This window comes from Aspergillus wentii (assembly GCF_001890725.1).
Source record: "Aspergillus wentii DTO 134E9 unplaced genomic scaffold ASPWEscaffold_1, whole genome shotgun sequence".
In the NCBI taxonomy this organism is placed as follows: Eukaryota; Fungi; Ascomycota; class Eurotiomycetes; order Eurotiales; family Aspergillaceae; genus Aspergillus; species Aspergillus wentii.
The window spans coordinates 4,845,868-4,865,718 of record NW_024467832.1 but is presented as its reverse complement, the minus strand read 5'-3'; the positions used below and the strand labels follow the sequence as shown (position 1 = coordinate 4,865,718).

The 19,851-nt window shown below is 48.2% G+C and overlaps 7 protein-coding genes across 7 annotated transcripts; 2 read left to right on the top strand and 5 right to left on the bottom strand.

The window, feature by feature from the left end:
- Positions 1-605: 605 nt before the first annotated feature.
- ASPWEDRAFT_100540 (malate dehydrogenase) lies at positions 606-1,894 on the bottom strand (the record flags this gene model as incomplete). Its single annotated transcript, XM_040827312.1, has 5 exons — positions 606-1,199; positions 1,257-1,351; positions 1,424-1,573; positions 1,637-1,754; positions 1,829-1,894. 5 exons carry the CDS (start codon positions 1,892-1,894, stop codon positions 606-608), a joined length of 1,023 nt encoding a protein of 340 aa, XP_040695547.1.
- Positions 1,895-2,616: 722 nt separating this feature from the next.
- On the bottom strand, positions 2,617-3,830 carry ASPWEDRAFT_35485 (golgi SNAP receptor complex member 2 family protein). Its single transcript, XM_040834241.1, has 4 exons — positions 3,648-3,830; positions 3,472-3,571; positions 3,205-3,386; positions 2,617-3,133 (listed from the first exon to the last, which is right to left on the bottom strand). The coding sequence occupies exons 1-4, from the start codon at positions 3,648-3,650 to the stop codon at positions 2,687-2,689; spliced, it is 732 nt and encodes a 243-aa protein (XP_040695546.1). The 5' UTR covers positions 3,651-3,830; the 3' UTR covers positions 2,617-2,686.
- A 547-nt stretch (positions 3,831-4,377) lies between these two features.
- Positions 4,378-5,069, bottom strand: ASPWEDRAFT_101000 (uncharacterized protein; the record flags this gene model as incomplete). Its single annotated transcript, XM_040827348.1, has 3 exons — positions 4,378-4,411; positions 4,478-4,891; positions 5,005-5,069. The coding sequence occupies 3 exons, from the start codon at positions 5,067-5,069 to the stop codon at positions 4,378-4,380; spliced, it is 513 nt and encodes a 170-aa protein (XP_040695545.1).
- A 360-nt stretch (positions 5,070-5,429) lies between these two features.
- Positions 5,430-7,610, bottom strand: ASPWEDRAFT_35484 (putative pyruvate dehydrogenase complex, dihydrolipoamide acetyltransferase component). The gene is made up of 4 exons (XM_040834240.1): positions 7,357-7,610; positions 7,246-7,295; positions 6,948-7,171; positions 5,430-6,888 (listed from the first exon to the last, which is right to left on the bottom strand). The coding sequence occupies exons 1-4, from the start codon at positions 7,464-7,466 to the stop codon at positions 5,815-5,817; spliced, it is 1,458 nt and encodes a 485-aa protein (XP_040695544.1). The 5' UTR covers positions 7,467-7,610; the 3' UTR covers positions 5,430-5,814.
- A 150-nt stretch (positions 7,611-7,760) lies between these two features.
- On the top strand, positions 7,761-14,209 carry ASPWEDRAFT_147864 (Arf family guanine nucleotide exchange factor SEC7; the record flags this gene model as incomplete). Its single annotated transcript, XM_040829536.1, has 6 exons — positions 7,761-9,653; positions 9,704-9,888; positions 9,950-12,252; positions 12,311-12,680; positions 12,745-13,794; positions 13,867-14,209. The coding sequence occupies exons 1-6, from the start codon at positions 7,881-7,883 to the stop codon at positions 14,207-14,209; spliced, it is 6,024 nt and encodes a 2,007-aa protein (XP_040695543.1). The 5' UTR covers positions 7,761-7,880.
- Positions 14,183-15,449, bottom strand: ASPWEDRAFT_288930 (bifunctional precorrin-2 dehydrogenase/sirohydrochlorin ferrochelatase MET8). The gene is made up of 3 exons (XM_040833199.1): positions 15,315-15,449; positions 14,760-15,241; positions 14,183-14,708 (listed from the first exon to the last, which is right to left on the bottom strand). Exons 1-3 carry the CDS (start codon positions 15,408-15,410, stop codon positions 14,567-14,569), a joined length of 720 nt encoding a protein of 239 aa, XP_040695542.1. The 5' UTR covers positions 15,411-15,449; the 3' UTR covers positions 14,183-14,566.
- A 229-nt stretch (positions 15,450-15,678) lies between these two features.
- On the top strand, positions 15,679-17,428 carry ASPWEDRAFT_167857 (ribose phosphate diphosphokinase subunit PRS1; the record flags this gene model as incomplete). The annotated part of the gene is made up of 5 exons (XM_040830209.1): positions 15,679-15,937; positions 16,030-16,039; positions 16,093-16,213; positions 16,297-17,342; positions 17,398-17,428. 5 exons carry the CDS (start codon positions 15,679-15,681, stop codon positions 17,426-17,428), a joined length of 1,467 nt encoding a protein of 488 aa, XP_040695541.1.
- Between the last annotated feature and the right edge of the window lie 2,423 nt (positions 17,429-19,851).

The window sequence follows — 19,851 nt, the reverse complement described above, 5'->3', positions numbered from 1 at the left end:
TTTTTTTTTTTTTTTTTGACTGCATGCATATCAACTATCTCATTTTGATTTCTACTCTCTGATCTAATACGTGATGATGTATTTACGATTTCCGAAATTGATGAAATCAACGAACAAACGTAATTATGATGGTAGTCCAATCTAGGTCTAGAGTATATGTCTGGATATACCACCGAAGAAAGAACATAGCACTAACTAGTCATGCCATGAATTCATCTAATCAGTTGCAATTTACAAACCCAATGAATAGCCTGGATGGTAAACAATTGACTATACGCTGCTTGGGAGGCGGGATAATAAAAAACATAGAGGGAATCATATTAATTCGTTTGATTTTATAGGAAATACACGTCACGTCCTTTCCCCTCCACGTGTCCCTATCATGGATTCTCGTCACCGAGTACAAAAGGAAAAAGGCATAGATAGAACATCTTTGTGAAGATGTCCCAATTCTATGCTTTAATTACTGCAGCTGCATTCCTCTGATATAAAGTCGATGTGAGATGGGGAGCACGTTAAAGGGTAATAGGGCAGAGACAAAATAGACAGTGAGACTGTTATACAGGGAGGAACATAGCTGCAGAGCAGATCGTTCAAGAATGCATTTAAGGGTTAGCGGCAACGAAGTCGACACCCTTCTTAATGTTCTTCTTGAGGTCAGCAAGGCAAGCCTCGACGAGCTTCTCCTCGTAGGCGTTAACGGGGCCAACGGGGTGGATCTTCTCGACACCGTTGGGGCCGAGCTCAACCTTGGAGGCGAAGAAGTCAACACCCTGGTCCTTGTAGAGAGGGCTGTCGACGAAAGTGGGCTCAATGACGCCCTTCTCGCCCTGAGCAGCGCGGAGGAGAGACTCAGCGAAGCGGGCACCGGCCATGGCCATGGAGAGAGTGGCGGAACCAGCACCGTCCTTGGCCTTGACGACCTCGTCACCACCGAACTGGATGCGGTTGACGAGCTGGTCACGGGCCTCACCCTCAATACCGGCGTGGTTGGACTGAGAGAGCAGGGGAACGATGGTGACACCGGAGTGACCACCAACAACGGGGACGGCCTCGTTGGCGGGGTCGGTCTTCTGGAGCTGAGAGATGAAGCGCGAGGCACGGACAACGTCAAGGGTGGTGACACCGAAGAGACGCTTGGGGTTGTAGACACCCTTGGACTTGTAGACCTCGGAGACGATGGGGACGGTGGAGTTAACCTGCTCATTGATTAAAATTTGATGGAGCTAACTAGGGAAGGAAAAGAAAATACGTACGGGGTTGGAGATGACCAGGATGTTGGCCTCAGGGGAAGCCTCAGCGGCGGCCTTAGCAAGGTCACGGACGATGGAGGCGTTGGTGTTGAAAAGATCTGTTAATCGTTCATAATCAGAAATTGCTCTCTCAAGACCTCATTCTTTGTCTATGCTAGGAAGTGCCATACCGTCACGGGTCATGCCGGGCTTACGGGGGACACCGGCAGGGATGAGGACGATCTCGGAGCCCTTGAGGGCATCCTTGAGACCGCTGGGGGTAGGATCGTAGCCAGAGACGGTGCTCTTGGTGTTGATGTGGCTCAGATCGGCGGCGACACCTGTCGGAGATCTTGTCAGTTTCCTGTGTCGTTGGGAACTCGGTTGAGAAGGGCCCAACATACCAGGTCCTCCGCGGATGTCGTAGAGAGAGAGCTCAGTAACACGGGGGTTGAGCTTCAGAAGCAGGGAGAGAGGCTGGCCAATGCCACCACCGGCACCGAGAACGGTGACCTTGGAAGCCTGGAGGTTGAGGTTGTTAGCAAAGCTTGAAGCTCCGAGGTACCGATTCACAAAACAACAAATCGCACACATACCTGGCTCGCGGAGGCCGAGAAGGCGCGCTTCTGGAAAAGACCGAAAGACTGACGAGCGGCGAACATCTTGATCTCTGAGGGATGAAGACTGAAAAAAGTCTATCTGAGAATGGATGGGGAGAAAAGGGAAGATGCAATTGCGATGCAGAGGGGAGATGGAAAGAAGAGAAAAGTAGGGCGAAGGACGGATGAGCTGGAGAAAGGCTCCACGGCGCTTGGTTGCCGGTGAGAAGGATTTTGGGGCGGCTAAAAGGCGCCGTTTCCGATCCGATGACGGACTGGCACGGAATGATGGAATGGCGTCAACACGCTTGCATGTGTTGTTGATGATTTGCGGTCAGATGGAAGACAGCTATTCGGTCCATTGTAATGCTGGCTTTGTAACGGAATTGAGTATGTTTCTTGCCATTATTTGTCTCCAAGACTACGCAGCGCATTCTGAGCTGCCACGAGCTCGGCCATATTTTTTGTCATTCCCCACCTCGGTAAAACAATACAGGATAGATTGATAAAACGAATTGATAATAGCTACGTAGGCAGTGAATTGCCTAAAAGTTTTATGAGTCTAATTGTAGTCTTGGAGACCAACTGTGAAGGTGTTTGTTGACAGACTCATCTATGCCCTTGCAACCCAAAACTACCTCAGGTATACTTGCCGTTTCACATGGTACCGAGTCAAAAGAAAAACGCCCGTGATTTTCTCGATACAAAGGAAGTGGATGGATGGCCTGAACCAAGCATCAATTTACCCAGATGCCATACATACTAAAAGACAAAAAAACCACATGCATCCAAACGCCAGCGCTTGTCAAACGAGCAAAGCAAGCCAAATACAGAAAACCAGAAGATCGACTACAATCATCTCAAAAAGTGCAACACTGCCCAGCAAAACAGGAAGAAGATCAAAACTCCAGCCCAGAATATCCACTTGTCCTGTTTTGCCCGCCGTTCGACCATGCGAATTGTATCCCCGCTCACACCCAGGGTGTTGGCAACGCTGTACAACCGACGCTGTGTCCCCTTGAGCACTTCCCGCTGCTGTCCTAGATCCGAAAGAACAGCGCGCCCTCGGTCAAGAAATTCATCTAGCTGAGTGTTGGTATTGGAAAAAAAAGACTGCTCGCGCAGGGCGTGTGTTTCTCGGTCGTAGTCCGCTGCTGATGTACCAAAACTGAGGCCTGATCTGGACGATGAGGGGGCAAAAGGTGAGGGGTTGGGAAGAGAAGATTGCGCGTAGGGATTCTCCGGTGTAGCAGCATGATGGGGTCGTCGGCCAAGGAGCTCATTGCGGTTGGACATGGATTGCTTTGAGAAACTTTATGTCAGCGATTGCCTGACTGAAAGTCCAACAAGTTAGAGAAAGACCAGTGACCTACAGCATCCTCTCGTTCTTTCCGAAGCCGGTCATATTGTTCTCTGTAATCAACCAGCTCGGACCGGAAGTTCTTAACTCTGTCGAATGCTTTCTCTTGTTTTTCACGGATCAATTCCTTCTTGGATAGTGCCGAGTAGTCATCGACAGTTCGTGATAAGGAGGCAAGAGAAGCTGCGATTTGGCCTATTGAGCGCAGAAATCCCAGAGTCAGCCAGCACATCGGCAACATTTGTTCGCGCAGTTACAATCATTGAGTGTAAATTATTACCTTGCAGTGCTGCTGATGATGTTGCGGGCGATTGTGAGAATGTGTCTAAATCACGGCGTATAGCAGATGACTGCTTGAGAGCGGAGTTGAAAAGGGAATTCTGGGGGCATCATAACGTCAGAATAAGATCGCCAGTAAGGAAATGTTTCCAGCCGCTGTTGTTATGCAGAACGTACCATAATGAAACGGACTATAGCTCGAAATCCTATTCCAAAATGAGTGCGCGCTTTTCGGCAAGCAAGTAATATTTCAAGCCGGATATAGTTCGAAGTGATGTCTCCCTCAAAATATGTGGGGGAAGATTCTTCTCAGAGAGATGATTCGAATCTGTTCACAGTAACAACGTGTTCCGATGGCTGAAATGCTAACAATGATGCCCGAGGCCACATGTTCTTGTAGTGGACACGATTTTGACGCCGTTCACCGCCTCCGACTTTTGGGTGATGAGCTGTCTTTGCAGTTGTATGTACGGTTCTGAAATCTGACCTATTTATGGAAACTCCTGCAGTAGACAAGCTTCGCTCTCAAGCTACAAAATATGTTACAGTGCTGAGCTATATAATGTGGAAAATGAATACATGAGGACTTAACAGGTGACCCACTACGACTACGAGCAAAATTTTATCGCCATGAAGAGTATATATTTTGTCAGATAGTGGCCGCAATCCTTGGTCAAGTATGTTGGATGGTATAGTTCTCGACCATGGTTGAATTATTATCGTCGTTACACGGGGTTAATGGTACAATAAGGACGAGGAGCTAGCATGCTAGCGCCAAACAACAAGTAAAAGAAAGCACGCCCCAGCTGGGATGATATCACACAGATTCAGGAGTTGAAGAGACGCCATCGAATAGAGAAACAATCCCCCAATTATATAGTAGGTAAAGCACTCGGGCTTCCCGAGTTTATTTGCGGGGATACTTGTTTTGGAAAAGCCATCTGACAGCATTTTGTGTTAGTAAATGCCTTTGAATAGAATACAAACTAGGCCAAACGACAACTTACTTGCTGACGAGATAATCCACGGCACCAAAAGCCCCAACAGCTCCTGATGCCCACCCAACAATTTGCCAGGATAGCTGGCCTTCGAGATGCTTTCTGTACGCGCCATAGCCTAGTCCTGCACTGGCCAACGTGATCAAGAGGGCATTCCCTAAGACGACAGGGTTGCCTTTGTTGGCAAACAGCCCGGAATCTTCAGCCTTAGCTTTGGCCTTGGCCTTGCGCTTCTTTTCTTGGGCCTTCTTGTCTTCTTCCTCCTTTGCTTCGCGCTCTAGACGTTCAGCCTGTGTGGTTGTCTTGACATCTTGCTCCAGGAAACTCGACTCGACAGATGCGACGTGCGGGGAATCAACGTCTATCAAAGAGGCGGCGCCCTCGGATTCATCCCTGTAAACCTGGGCAGGCTTTCCTGCGCGGCTGCCATGTTGTTAGTGATGACGATTTGTGGATTGATCAATGGGTTGAACGTACGCCTATAAGAAAACAATTAGTATTGAAGCACTATTTGAAGCCGGGGAAAGCATGGGAACTCATTGCTTACTTCCTCTGCGGACTGCTTGGGTCCCTTTGCTGCAGCGTCTGCGTAAGAAGACATCTTGCACTAGGTCAAGAGAGAATTGGGAAAGTAAGATGGTATAATCTGTGAACATATTAGTCAAAATTCCGCGTAGGAATTTAGGACACATGGATGTCGAGATGCATGGGCACAGCACTTAGTCATGGAGGTGACTTAGGACATGAACCATGTAATAAGAGGGGGAGAGGAAAGACATGAACAGGAGACAATCAACTCACGGAATAGAATGGGTGAGAATGTTTTAGTTTCGCGATGAGAGGAGAAGAGAAGAATGAGAAATCGGGAAGATGTCCTCGTGGAGTATTTATACTGAACGCAAGGGTGACCTGCCTTGCAAGAGTCGCGACATCACGTCATTGATGTCACCTGGTGGAGTCGGCACGTGTGGATGAGGAACAGAACACCCCAAGCCACCACATTTGGGTTTTGTTCTAGCCTGACCATGAGATTAATCGCATTTATCTACAATACCAGGAAGCTTGCTTCAAACTGGTGTATGGAGTGCTTGTGTCGTTTAGCTTCATAGTCCAACGGCTTTTAAAAATTAGATGCCTGCTTGCGCATCATTGTTCCTGGACCCAAGCATCATCAAGACATAGGAAATTGTATTTGAACTTTGCTGTAAAAACGTGAACACACCAGGGATGGTAAAAATGAGAAACAAGTTTGTTTTGAATACATATTAAAACAAGACTAAATAGAACCTCCGATCACAAACAGCTCATCTGGGTAGGTCATGGATTTCTAAATAGCCAAAAGGAATCTAAAGAAGAAGCTCCAAGGGGTTCTCAACAATCTTCTTCAGCTGCTTGATCCATTCTCCACCAACAGCGCCATCAACGACCTTGTGGTCGAAGCTGCCGGTCACGACAATCTGGTCATCCCACTCAACAGCAGTGCCTTCCTCGGTCTCGACGGGAACAGCGACCTTGCGAGTAGTGCCAACAGCCAAGATACCGGCCTGAGGGGGGTTGATGACAGCAGTGAATCTCTCAACAGCGTCGTTCATGCCCATGTTGCTAATGGTGAAAGTACCTCCCTGGTACTCCTCTGGCTTGAGCTTGTTGTCACGGGCACGCTTACCAAGGTCCTTGATCTGGTTAGAGATGCTAGAGAGACCGAGGCTCTGTGCGTTCTTCACAACGGGGGTGATGAGACCAGCGGGGGTAGCAACAGCAACGCTAATGTCAGCGGTGTTGTGTTGACGGATGACAACCTGGCCGTTCTCCTCGCGCCAGCTAGAGTTGACAGCAGGGACCTTCAGAAGAGCGGCAGCACAAGCCTTGACGAGGAAGTCGTTAACGGAAAGCTTGTACTTGCCATCAGCGGAGGCGTTGAGAGCCTGGCGAAGCTTCTGGAGCTTGGTCACCGACAGGGTGGTCGAGACGAAGTAGTGGGGGTTCTCTCTCATGGACTGCTGAAGGCGGCTAGCAATTGTCTTGCGCATGGAAGTGAGAGGAATGTCCTCGTAGCTTGCGCCAGCGCTGGCAGCAGGGGCGGTAGACTTGAACTTCTCAACATCCTCCTTGGTGATCTGGCCACCTCGTCCGGTGCCCTTGAGGCCCTTGATAGACACACCCTTCTCGAGGGCCAAAGCCTTGGCAGCTGGGCTAATTTGAGGCTCACGGTCGAGACTGGGCTGGAGCTTCTCGCCAGTGGTGTCGGGCTCCTGGGCAACGGGTTCGGGCTCCGAAGTCGATGGAGCCGGGGCAGCATCAGCCTTGGTCTCCTTGCTTTCCTGGGCTGGGGCAGCACCCTTGTCACCGCCGGCATCCTCGATGCTGAATGACTCGAACGACGCAACGTCGGTTCCCTCCTCAACCAAGACAGCGATGGGCTGGGTTCCACAGTTAGCAAACATGCAAAGATTTTGATATGCAGTCAGATAACACCTACAGCACCAACGGAGACGTCCTTATCACCAGATTCTTTCAAGACCTTGGCCAGAACACCTTCTTCTTGGAATTCAAAGTCCATTTGTGCCTTGTCGGTTTCAATTTCCACCAGGACATCACCGGGTTGCAGAGAGTCACCGGCCTTCTTCTGCCATGCACCGATGTTTCCTGCAGTCATTGTCGGCGACAAAGCAGGCATGCTGATGAGAGTGTGGGGAGGGAAGGCTATATTCCAATTTTGTCAGAACTAGATGGCATAAAACAGATATATGACCTTGATTAAAGGCCAGGTGACATACACTTGGAGGCATAGAAGCGGGAAAGAGCGGACAAGGCAGGCAATTGAGGTCTAACAGGAGAGAAAAAACGTCAGCATCAATTCATGATAGAGATTGGACGGTGTATCATACTGGACAACATCCTTAAATCTGTGAGCAACTTGGGGCCTCCTCAAGCAGGAGGCACCCTTGGACAGAAACATGGCGCTTGGAGTGCGCATCCGGACAGCAGAGGCAACCATGGCGCCTAAATGCTGCGATTATAATACAAGAGAAGCCCCAAAGAACAGACAAGTATTAAGAATGAGAATGAAGGGCGACGAGATGAGCCTGGCAGGTAGAAAGGGCCTGATAACAGAGAGTTGGGGATGCAGCTCCAGGAACTTTTCTGTTGAGCTTCCCGGTGAGAGAACGGATTCTCTTCTCGCCGGGGATTCCCGATTACGTAAAGCGATGCGTTTGTGGCGCTCGCGGGCTTCCGTACACTATCCCGTCCGCGGGAGAGTGGACACGCATCAGTACTCAAGGCCCCGAAGGAACTGCAGGGAAGGACATCTTTGCTTAGACCTTCCGGTTTCTCCCTTTGTTTCTTTTTCTGTTCGATGCGGACTGCTCTTTCGCCTGTTTTTTAATACTCCGGTTGGAGTCTTGCATAAATGGCGGAAGTTGAAAATGGCTCTGTAAATGAGCCAGACCACCAAACACCTTCGGCCGCGCAGGCAGACAATAACGAGAATAACGTCGACTCGTCGACACATTCTGACCCCCCACGACACTCTATAGAGGAGAAGCCTTATTTATCAAATGAATCAGAACCGCAGAAAACCGAAGCAGATGGCTCAGGGGAGTCTAATTTTCCCGAAAACCAAATAGAACCAACCGAAGATATAGTATCTATCGAACAACCCTCAAGCCCGTCGAAGAACGTCGCCGAATCCTCCGAACCCTCCGAACCTGAGAATCACCCAGAACCTGACTCCGAAACAAGAGACGTTGAAGGTGATAGCTCGCCAGGTGAACCGACCGCTGGCGTTGACAAGGAACCCCACGGCGAAAGACAAGATACTGCATCGATACCCCGTCAAGATGAAGTCGCCCCGGATTCCCGAATGCGCTCCGACTCAAGGTCGACAACTGCTACATTTGCAACGCATCGTTCGGTCCCTGTCAGCTCAACTGTTTTTATTGTAACATCTCTCGACACAATTGGCGCATCCCGGGAAGCCCGAAAGAGCAAGGAATTGGAGGATGCTGTTAAAAATGCGCTTGCCAATGTCAAACAATCAGATCGCCAACCCATTGATCCGGAGGTCATATTCCGCCCCCTCCAGCTTGCGACGAAGACTTTCAGCATCCCTCTACAAGTGACAGCGCTGGATTGCATCGGGAAATTGATCACATACTCATACTTCGCATTCCCATCTCCCCAAGATGGCGGGTCCTCGGAAAATGAGACTGCTTCGCAGCAACCACCGCTGATAGAGCGTGCCATCGATGCGATTTGCGATTGCTTCGAGAACGAAGCAACGCCAATTGAAATTCAGCAGCAAATTATCAAATCACTTCTTGCGGCAGTTCTGAATGACAAAATTGTTGTGCACGGAGCCGGTCTCCTAAAGGCTGTCCGCCAGATTTACAATATATTCATCTACTCCAAATCGAGTCAGAATCAGCAGATCGCGCAGGGTTCTCTCACACAGATGGTTAGCACGGTCTTTGATAGAGTGCGGGTGCGGCTAGAACTGAAGGATCTACGGATTCGGGAGGGCGAGAAGGCTCAGGAAAGCCCGGACGTTGTAACTCTAGATGCAGTCGACGCCTCTCACCCAAATGAGCAGGATCAAGTATCTGAAGCTGCTTTGGTTTCAACGCCTGACCAGCCTGCGATTAAAGAGCCTACTGAGAAGCTCACACTACAAAGTTTCGAGTCGAACAAAGAAGAAACTTCAGTCAATGACAACGCCCCAACAATGGTCACTCGTGCCAGGAATGGTAAAACAAAGTCGCGATCCATATCTAGCGCTCCTGAGGGAGAGAGAGATGATGGCGATAGTGCCGCAGATGATGAAGAAGATGAGATTTACGTCAAAGATGCCTTCTTGGTGTTAAGGGCCCTATGCAAACTGAGTCACAAGATCCTCAGTCACGATCAACAACAGGATCTTAAGTCTCAGAATATGAGGTCGAAGCTACTTTCCTTGCATCTCATTCACTATCTCATCAATAACCACGTCGCTGCTTTTACCTCCCCCCTTGTTACGATCAAACACAGTTCCAGTGGCCCGGATGCCATGACACTCTTACAGGCTGTGCGGCCCCACCTCTGTTTGAGTCTGAGTCGAAATGGCTCAAGCTCCGTGCCTAGGGTATTCGAGGTCTGCTGTGAAATTTTCTGGCTTATGCTCAAGTATATGAGGGTGATGATGAAGGTCTGTAACACCTTTGTTTTATTTTATGTGCATAAGCTGACCCTCCACAGAAAGAGCTCGAGGTATTCTTGAAGGAGATCTATCTGGCTATCCTTGAAAAGCGGAACTCTCCCGCTTTTCAAAAACAATATTTTATGGAGGTATTAGAAAGATTGGCAGGTGATCCGCGTGCCTTGGTTGAGATCTATCTCAACTACGATTGTGATCGAACGGCTTTAGAAAACATTTTCCAGAAGTATGCTTCATATATATCTTGACTCGCTCATGCATATTCCACGGAAACTAACTTTTCGCAGTGTCATAGAGCAGCTGTCACGATATTCGAGCGTCCCAGTCACAGTGACACCCTTCCAGCAACAGCAATATCAAGAACATCATGTCAAGGTCTCTAAAATTGGATCTGAATGGCATCAAAGTGGCACGCTACCTCCGTCGCTAATGACCGCAAGCGTAGCCAATACACCACAGCCAAATTTACAAGGGGTGCCCCCAGAGTACATCTTGAAGAACCAGGCACTCGAATGCTTGGTAGAGATTCTGCAATCATTGGACAACTGGGCCTCTCAACGCATTGATGATCAAGCCGTCGCTGTGCCTAATGTCTCGTCGCAAAAGTCCATGGACAACTCTAGAGAGTCCCTTGACACAAATGCTGCCATGTTCCTCTCCTCGCCCAGAATCGAGAGTACAGATGGAACCGGCCTTTCAACTCCTGTGGCAGATGATGACCCGAGTCAAATAGAGAAGGTCAAGCAAAAGAAAATTGCTCTCATGAACGCCATTCAACAGTTCAATTTTAAGCCTAAGCGTGGCATCAAGCTCTTCCTTCAGGACGGCTTCATCCGTTCTGACTCGCCTGAAGACATCGCCGCATTTTTGCTACGCAACGATCGATTAGACAAAGCCATGATAGGAGAATATCTTGGTGAAGGCGACGCTGAAAACATTGCCACCATGCATGCTTTTGTCGACATGATGGACTTCTCAAAGCGACGCTTCGTTGACTCTCTCCGCCAGTTTCTTCAAAACTTCCGATTGCCTGGAGAGGCTCAAAAGATTGATCGTTTCATGCTCAAGTTTGCAGAACGTTATGTGACCCAGAATCCCAATGCATTTGCGAATGCGGATACAGCATATGTCCTCGCATACTCCGTCATCATGCTCAACACGGATCAGCACAGCGCCAAACTCAAAGGTCCTCGCATGACAAAGGAGGACTTTATCAAAAATAACAGAGGTATCAATGACAATCAGGATCTGCCGGATGATTATATCGGTGCTATTTATGATGAGATAGGTAGCAATGAGATCGTTCTTGACACTGAGAGGGAGCACGCTGCAAACCTCGGTATTCCGACATCTACTCCTGCTGGCTTAGCATCACGAGCTGGTCAGGTCTTTGCCACAGTTGGTAGAGACATTCAAGGCGAGAAATACACTCAAGCTTCCGAGGAAATGGCCAACAAGACAGAGCAACTTTATCGAAGTTTGATACGGGCACAGCGAAAGACAGCCGTCAAGGACGCTCTCTCACGGTTTATCCCTGCAACATCTTTTAGACACGTCGGATCTATGTTCAACGTTACCTGGATGTCTTTCCTTTCCGGTTTGTCCGCTCCTATGCAAGACACTCAAAATTTGGAGATCATCAAGCTTTGCATGGAAGGAATGAAGCTTTCCATACGTATCAGCTGTGCTTTCGAATTAGAAACGCCTCGTGTTGCATTTGTTACCGGGTTGGCAAAGTTTACAAATCTTGGGAACGTCAGGGAAATGATGGCGAAGAATGTCGAAGCCCTGAAAGCTTTGCTTGACGTAGCTCTTACGGAGGGCAATAGTCTTAAGGGTTCTTGGAGAGAGATTCTTACCTGTGTCAGTCAGCTTGATCGACTTCAGCTTTTAACTGATGGGGTAGACGAGGGTTCATTGCCCGACGTTTCAAGAGCCCGTATCGTGCCTCAGGCATCTTCTGATGCGTCTCGTAAGTCTATGCAGGCAACGAGACGCCCTCGCCCTCAGTCGGTCAATGGGCCTGCAAGTTTCCGCACGGAAGTTGCAATGGAGAGTCGGTCAGCCGACATGATACGAGGTGTAGATCGGATCTTTACGAACACTGCCAATCTTTCCCATGAAGCTATCATCGATTTCATTGGAGCATTGAGCGAAGTGAGTTGGCAAGAGATTCAGTCCTCCGGACATAGCGACTCTCCGCGGACATACAGTTTGCAGAAATTGGTCGAGATAAGCTACTACAACATGACAAGAGTCAGAATTGAGTGGTCAAAAATCTGGGAGGTTCTTGGTCAACACTTCAATCATGTGGGCTGCCATTCGAACACGACTGTGGTCTTTTTTGCGCTCGATTCTCTTCGTCAGCTCTCAATGCGATTCATGGAAATTGAAGAACTTCCGGGATTCAAATTTCAAAAAGACTTCCTCAAGCCCTTTGAACATGTTATGGCGAACAGTAACACTGCCACTGTGAAGGATATGATCCTACGATGTCTTATCCAGATGATTCAAGCTCGCGGGGACAATATCCGTTCTGGTTGGAAAACAATGTTTGGCGTGTTTACAGTGGCCGCTCGGGAGCCCTATGGTAAGTATCATGGTTCCCATGCCTCTTACTATTGGTCGATTTACTAATAGGCGGATAGAAGGAATCGTCAACATGGCTTTCGAGCATGTCTCTCAGATTTACAGCACTCGTTTCGGGGTAGTCATCACCCAAGGTGCTTTCCCAGACCTTATTGTTTGTCTCACAGAGTTTTCCAAAAACATCAAGTTCCAGAAAAAGTCCCTGCAAGCAATTGAAACCTTGAAGTCAACGGTTACAAAAATGCTCAGGACTCCGGAATGCCCTCTGTCACATCGTGGCGCAAAATCAGATGGTTCACATGACAACGGTGCATCGAATATCACCTTGCAGCCTAGCGGGCAGTCTCAAGAGGAACAGTTCTGGTATCCCATATTGATTGCCTTCCAGGATGTGCTTATGACCGGCGATGATCTTGAAGTTCGATCACGGTAAGATCATAACCATCATTCAGTGTGGAAAAGAAAATTACTAACTTGCTTTTCTTTTCATCAGTGCGCTAAATTACTTGTTTGAAACACTGATTCGACATGGTGGCGAGTTTCCCCAAGACTTCTGGGATGTTCTCTGGAGACAGCTTCTATATCCCATTTTTGTCGTATTGCACTCAAAATCAGAGATGTCCAAAGTCCCTAATCATGAAGAGCTTTCCGTGTGGCTTTCAACTACAATGATCCAAGCCCTGAGGAACATGATTACTTTGTTCACGCACTATTTTGATGCTCTGGAATATATGCTTGGCCGCATTCTCGAACTACTCACGCTATGCATCTGCCAGGAAAATGATACAATCGCACGGATTGGAAGCAACTGTTTACAACAACTGATTCTGCAAAACGTTGCAAAATTCCAGCAGGAGCACTGGACCAAGGTTGTCGGTGCTTTTGTTGAGCTCTTTAGTAAGACAACTGCATACGAGTTGTTCACAGCGGCAGCCACTATGTCTTCAAAATCACCAGTGCCCAATAAATCGACAAATGGCGATGTAACCAACAGCGAGGATACGACACCCGAATCTGCTGAGGCACCGCCCACTGATGAAAGCCGCACCGACTCCCCCAAACCCAACGGGGCCCAAAATGTGGCACCTGAGCATGAAGAAGGGGATATGCCGACTGCTCCAGAGTCCGAACTGGAAGACTATCGACCTCAGGCAGATGTACAACAGCAGCCAGCTGCAGTGACTGTAACGCGTCGTCGATTTTTCAATCGTATTATTACGAACTGCGTTCTTCAATTGCTGATGATTGAAACTGTCCATGAACTTTTCTCAAATGACAAAGTTTATGCTCAGATCCCAAGTCATGAGCTCTTGCGGCTAATGGGGTTGTTGAAGAAGAGCTACCAGTTCGCGAAGAAGTTCAATGAAGATAAGGAACTTAGGATGCAGCTCTGGCGCCAAGGATTCATGAAGCAGCCGCCGAACTTGCTCAAACAAGAAAGCGGAAGTGCTGCTACTTATGTCCATATTCTCTTCCGAATGTATCACGATGAGAGGGAAGAAAGGAAGAACAGCCGGGGAGAAACTGAGGCTGCACTCATTCCGTAAGTACTTTGAATTTAATTATATGTCCTAATGAGAGAATGGGATTGCTAACCACCATCCATTCTCCTCAGTCTCTGCGCGGATATCATTCGAAGCTTTGTGCGACTTGACGAAGAGTCACAACATCGCAATATCATAGCCTGGCGCCCTGTCGTTGTGGATGTTATTGAAGGTTACACAAACTTCCCTTCTGAAGGTTTTGATAAATACATCAAGACCTTCTATCCTCTGGGTGTCGATTTACTCAGTCGCGACCTAAATCCCGAAGTCCGTATCGCGCTACAGTCCTTGCTTCGAAGAATTGGCGAAGCGAAATTGGGCGTGCCTCCCGCAGAAACGCCCTTGCAGGCATCAGCCAGTCCAAGGAGCTCGGTCTCTCAGCAACACTCTCGCAGATACAGTCGGGGGCAATAAGTTACTAGCAGTTTCTTGTTTTGACTAATTCTCATGTCTTGTGTCTCGTGTTTTTGACTCATCTTTTGGATATCCTAGTCATTCAGTGGTGAAGCACACTCTGAATGAGTGGTGAATGTAGAATTAACAAAGTTCAGTTGCTTCTTAAGTTTTCTTTCTTTTTCTTCCTATGCAAGCGGACTTTATATATGATTGATTGACAAGAATAGAGTTATGAAAGGGCCTGTGGATCCATCTAGATATCTTCAGGCAATGTATATAAAGGTCAAATGACATGTAGTGTTCCATCCATTTCTTTAGTATGTTTATACAATTGTACTAGTCGAATCAAAACAGCTGTCCAGCAAGCCGTATGGTTTATACTGTCGGTAAGTTGTGTCGAATCTCGTTGAAAGCTGGGATTTTGCCAGAGTCGTAGTGAGAAAGTAGACTATGCATATCCCGATCATCCATTTGTACGAGTTCCTCCAGGCTCCATGACTCACAAACTCCAGACATCCTTTGCACTCAATCAGTTTACGAGCTCATGGCGTTTATAAGATTGACGTACCACTTCATTCTTTTCGGCCCCTCGTCGACATTAGGTGCGACTTCCCTTAGCTTCTTCCGTAGCTTTCCCACATTGTCAATTGCTGCTCCCATGTTATCCGGCAAGGTGTTCGCAATTTTCTTTCGGACAATGCTTGCAAGCTTGGGACCGTTTCCATTTGTGCTGACCATCACTTGTAACGGGCCGTCTCGGTATACGCTGCCAAAGTAGAAGTCGCATTCGGGAGGTACATCTGCTATGTTGGCAGGGATCCGCTTCTCCTTGCAAAGCTTCCAAACTTGTGTCGAGGCTTCGGGATCGTCAATAGCACAGAGGACCATGTCCGCTCCTTCTAGATCAGAAGGCTCAAAGTTGCGATCTATATGAGAAACCTGTCCCTCGGACACTCGAAAGGCCACTTCATCATTGAGACCTGATGCCGGACAAACGACCGTGACTTTAGCATCGGCGTTGAGAGCGTGGAGAATGCGACCAGCGGCTACCTATAAATTCAGCTATTCATCAGCATATATATTAACAGGGACTATTCTCAAATGATCCGTAAAGAAGTCATACCTCTCCACCACCAACAACTAACACATGACTATTCTTTGCTTGCCACGCAACTATCAGAGAACCTCCCCCTTGCACTTCAGGGTATTTGTGCGACATATTGAGAGTGCTATTGCAGATGTGCTTCAATTGCTATGATGCTATCTACTGCGGGGCATTCACTACCGGCACTTTCTACGGGAGGCGGTAGAAGCCCGGGGCGCGCTCCATAATTTTTCTTTTTCCTTCCAAACTTGTCCGATTTTTCTTTTCCTGTTTTTCTCCTAAGGGCCTGAAATGTCCTCCACATCACAATCCACCATACAATTCATCTCTGCTTATCTTTTACTTGTCCATGTCTATTTGCAATAGGACTTAAGTAAACATTATGCGGGGAGTACAGATCTTCTCTGGGACATCGCATCCCGTTCTTGCTGAGACTATCTGCGAGCGCTTAGGCACCCTCCCCGCCCGAGCAGATCTCGGAAAATTTGCCAATGGCGAGACCCAAGTGAACATTGGCGTCTCAGTCCGAAACCAGGATGTCTACATTGTGCAGAGCGGCAGTGGAAAGATCAATGACAGTGTCATGGAGCTTCTGATCATGATCTCCGCTTGCAAAGGTGGCTCCGCAAAGTCCATCACAGGTACGTTTCTGCCCATTTGGATGAATTCAAAAAACACCTATATCCAATTGCCCCATCATGATTATGGTGACTGACTAGTTTATCTTTTGCAGCGGTCATGCCGTATGATGCCCGTCTCGTTTGAATAACGCACAATTGATGCTGACACAGACGAGGTACTTTCCATACTCTCGCCAATCCAAAAAGAAGAGTCACAGGGGTGCTATCACTGCCCGAATGCTCGCAAATTTGCTGTCGGTTGCTGGCGTGGATCACGTCATAACTTTGGATCTACATGTGAGTTTCAGATTTTGCGAATGCGGTTGCAAGCAATGGGAAGATCTGTCCGAGACAGTTTTCTTATTCGAATGATTATATAGGCCTCTCAAATGCAAGGGTTCTTCGGCAAGCCGGTGGACAACCTGTTTGCTGAACCTTTCATTGCCCGTTGGATCCGCATGAATGTTCCTGGTTGGAAAGAAGCTGTTGTCGTCAGCAAGAATGCTGGAGGTACTAAGCGTGTCACCTCACTCGCGGATACCTTGAAGCTCAACTTCGGAATTGTCACTACTGACAGGCGCCGCCCCAGAGCCACCACCTTGTCAGACAGTACAGTCTTCTTTGATTCTATAGAGGAGAGTGACAACCCCCCAAAGCTTCAGAAGCCATTTGCACTTCGCTTTCAAGGCGGGAAAAATGATCACCCTCGATCTGAAGGGCCGACAAGTGCACCCAACGCTGAGGATTCATCAGTTGAAACAGTAGACTTTTTGCGGCCAGGAACCCCACCTGGTGCTCGTCGGCCGTCAGAATTGGAGGCCGCCCATGAGTGCACGGATGTGCGAGTGCGTGATGTGATTACCGGACGGCTTGTACAAGGCCAGCTTGTGGATGATGATTATCCTTCCGCTGACCCTAACTCGGAGCCCGCAACTCCCACTGCCGATAGAGAAGGCTCAGAGGCTATTCCAGACTCTATGGTAAACTCGATCCTCTCAACTACTTCCTCAGCCCCGCCTGAACATGCTCTTGGGGGCTCGTTCGATGCCGCCGAGTCATCTGACGAGGAGGGCAGCACTAGCCATGGTCATGAGAAAGAGAAGACGATCACCCTGGTCGGAGACGTCCGGGGTCGAACTGTGTTCATCGTTGATGATATGATCGACAAGAGCGGTTCGTGGATTGCGGCTGCCGAAACAGTTGTAAAGAGGGGCGGAGCTAAAAAAGTCTACTGCATTGCTACCCATGGTCTCTTCGGGGACGAGTCTCTTGACCAAATGGAAGCATGCGCGTCGATCGATCACATTGTTGTGACCAATACTTTCCCTATATCTCCGCAGACCTTGAGGAGGTCGAAGAAGTTGATAGTCATCGACATCTCGAGTCTCATTGCGGAGAGCATCCGACGTCATCATTATGGTGAAAGGTTCGTGGCTTCTTATTTTCTGGTTTTCAATCCTAATTGCTAACTGCTACTCAAGCGTTTCCGCACTCTTTCATCTCAACGAATAATGATGCATTGTCATTAGACCTTATCGCAACACGCCGATGGCATGACAACGTGCAAGATAATTGCATTGGTAAGATGATGTTTAAGACAGTAACGACCAGAAAATTTGATGAATTTTCTTTTCTTCACATATACTCGAATCGCGGCCACTTGTGCATGACTCATAGGGACGGGTTTTTCCTGTTTGCCGTATTCGTGTTGATACCTGTGGGATGACTTTTAGCGAATACCATTGTTGCCTTGAGCTATTGCATATGGTGGCGAGGTAAGATGCAGAATTGAATGAAATCTTGATTTTCGACATTACGTACTTCTGTTGAGCTTGGTGGCTCTTCGGAGCGTGCTATTTGTGTTATTTCTTTTCTTTTCTTTGTTTTTCCTTTTTCGTTCGAAAGAGCAAAGACAATTATACACCAGCGATGCAGTCCACTCTGGGTACTGCAGGAGCATCTTGTGAGAAAGGGGGATCTAATTCTCTGGACTCGTTTACAAAGATTGCTCTTAACGGAGCGTTGGGAGAGCAAAATCCGGGACCCTGTTTCGATTTCTGCCTTTTTATTGTCGTTCGACATGGGAAGCCAGTCATGCTGGCGGGGTCTTATCGAGGAATGAAGGCATCAATTTCTTGAGTCTATTAGACTCTGGCCTTTGGCCCGTGGAATTGATGCAAGAGAACATCTCGAACAATTCAATAACAGATAGCACAGTATATATTTGTATATTTGAACATCTTATTTTTTTTGGATCTATCTTCTCTATTCGCAACCCTTTCTTCTGAGCGCCCTTCTGTTACACCTTTTTCAAGAGAAGATGAATGGCACGTAGAACGCTGCAAGTAGATGCAACATTCCGTTTGCTTGATTGTTCTGTCGGGATTCCAATCTCGATCAGAAGACGTTCTTTGTGATACAATGCACGAGCAACAGGGTTCGATTCGATTTGGTCTGACAGCTCGATCCAACAAGGACCAGAAGAAGACGAAGACGGCCATCCTGATTGTCACTTGACCACTTGTCCTCGGCAGCCGCTTGTATAACAGGGTCTACGGGCCGGTTTATTTGTTGCTGAATGGTCGTGGGTACGAACGGCCTCCCTGTTGTTGCTCAAGTCCATGACTATCTTGTAGCGGTGAGCCCGGCAGTCGAACCCATAAGGAAACTGATCGATTAGTTTGGAATGCGTCTTGTGGGAAGATACAAATTTGTTTGTGGAACTGGCAATCATGGAACAAACGTCACCAGTGGGAAAATCGATGGTGAAATGAGAGGCATCTCTTGATCATCTTCCCTGGAGGTTTGCTTCCTCGCCAAGACTACGAATACCAGAAGGTAGCTGGACAGTAGCGGGTGGTTACTATCGCCACCCCAGCCGACCATCTTTGCAGAGCAGAGAATATGCCGATGTTCTGGCCTGGTCCATCAATGCATCGAGCAACCATTTGTCAATGGCTATCGGATAAGACACCCGTAAGGGGGAAGAGGGAGACTCTTCATTCATCAATCGTGGCAGTGCTGTCTGTCTATGGAGAGAGAGAAACGAGGAGCCGGAGGACATACTCGGTCTTGCGGAAGACCTGTCAAGAGTTCCACCAAAAGTACTATGCGTCCGACTCCGCGGAACTGGGGAACGCCCTGAGTCCAGCGCCGTGGTGCTGAATGTTATTTGACATGGAAGGGGGGACGATCAAGCGACCGAAACTACAAGCGCCTTGGACCGGAAAAGGGAATACGTCGGGGAATCGAGGCCGGTAGATCAGAACTTGCGGCCAGTCAAAAGTCCCCAGTTCCGATGGTGACGAAGGACGAAGTACTAAGAGTCGTACTAGGTGCTAGGTACTAGGTAGGTACCATCTTGTTCCCCAATCGAGGGATTTAATGCCGAAATGGGGGTGGAGAGACCTTCTAAGTTTTTCATCTAGTATATCACTGGACACCACGCGAACCTGGCGCCATTGTTGGTCTCGCGGAGGACCCCGGCAGCTGGGTCATGGTGATTTGAATTTGTACGAATCGGTCGGCCTGCATCAAATAATGAAAATCGTATCCGAAGGAGATTCCGTTTCGGGACTCCGGGTCAAGTTCTGGGCGATGCCTCTACCGCGATGGTAACTATCTCAGCTGGACGATAATAACCATTTCACAATGGACCGACGGTTGAACCAAATGGACGATAAATCCCCCAAACTGCACGGCCAGTTTAAAATCAACCCAGAGCCATGGTTACCTGGGACTTAATAATATCCAGCAGCCATGTGGATATCCTGGCCTTAGCTCTCCCGGACGGACGCAGCATTAATTTGGATTTTAGAGTGACAGGCTGACAGTCGGTGACATTCCTGGAAACTTGGGTTGTTAGCCTGTTAGGAAATTAGAAACATCCCCTAGAGAAGGGACTCGGGACATCTGGTGAACAGTGCAGTGTCCAC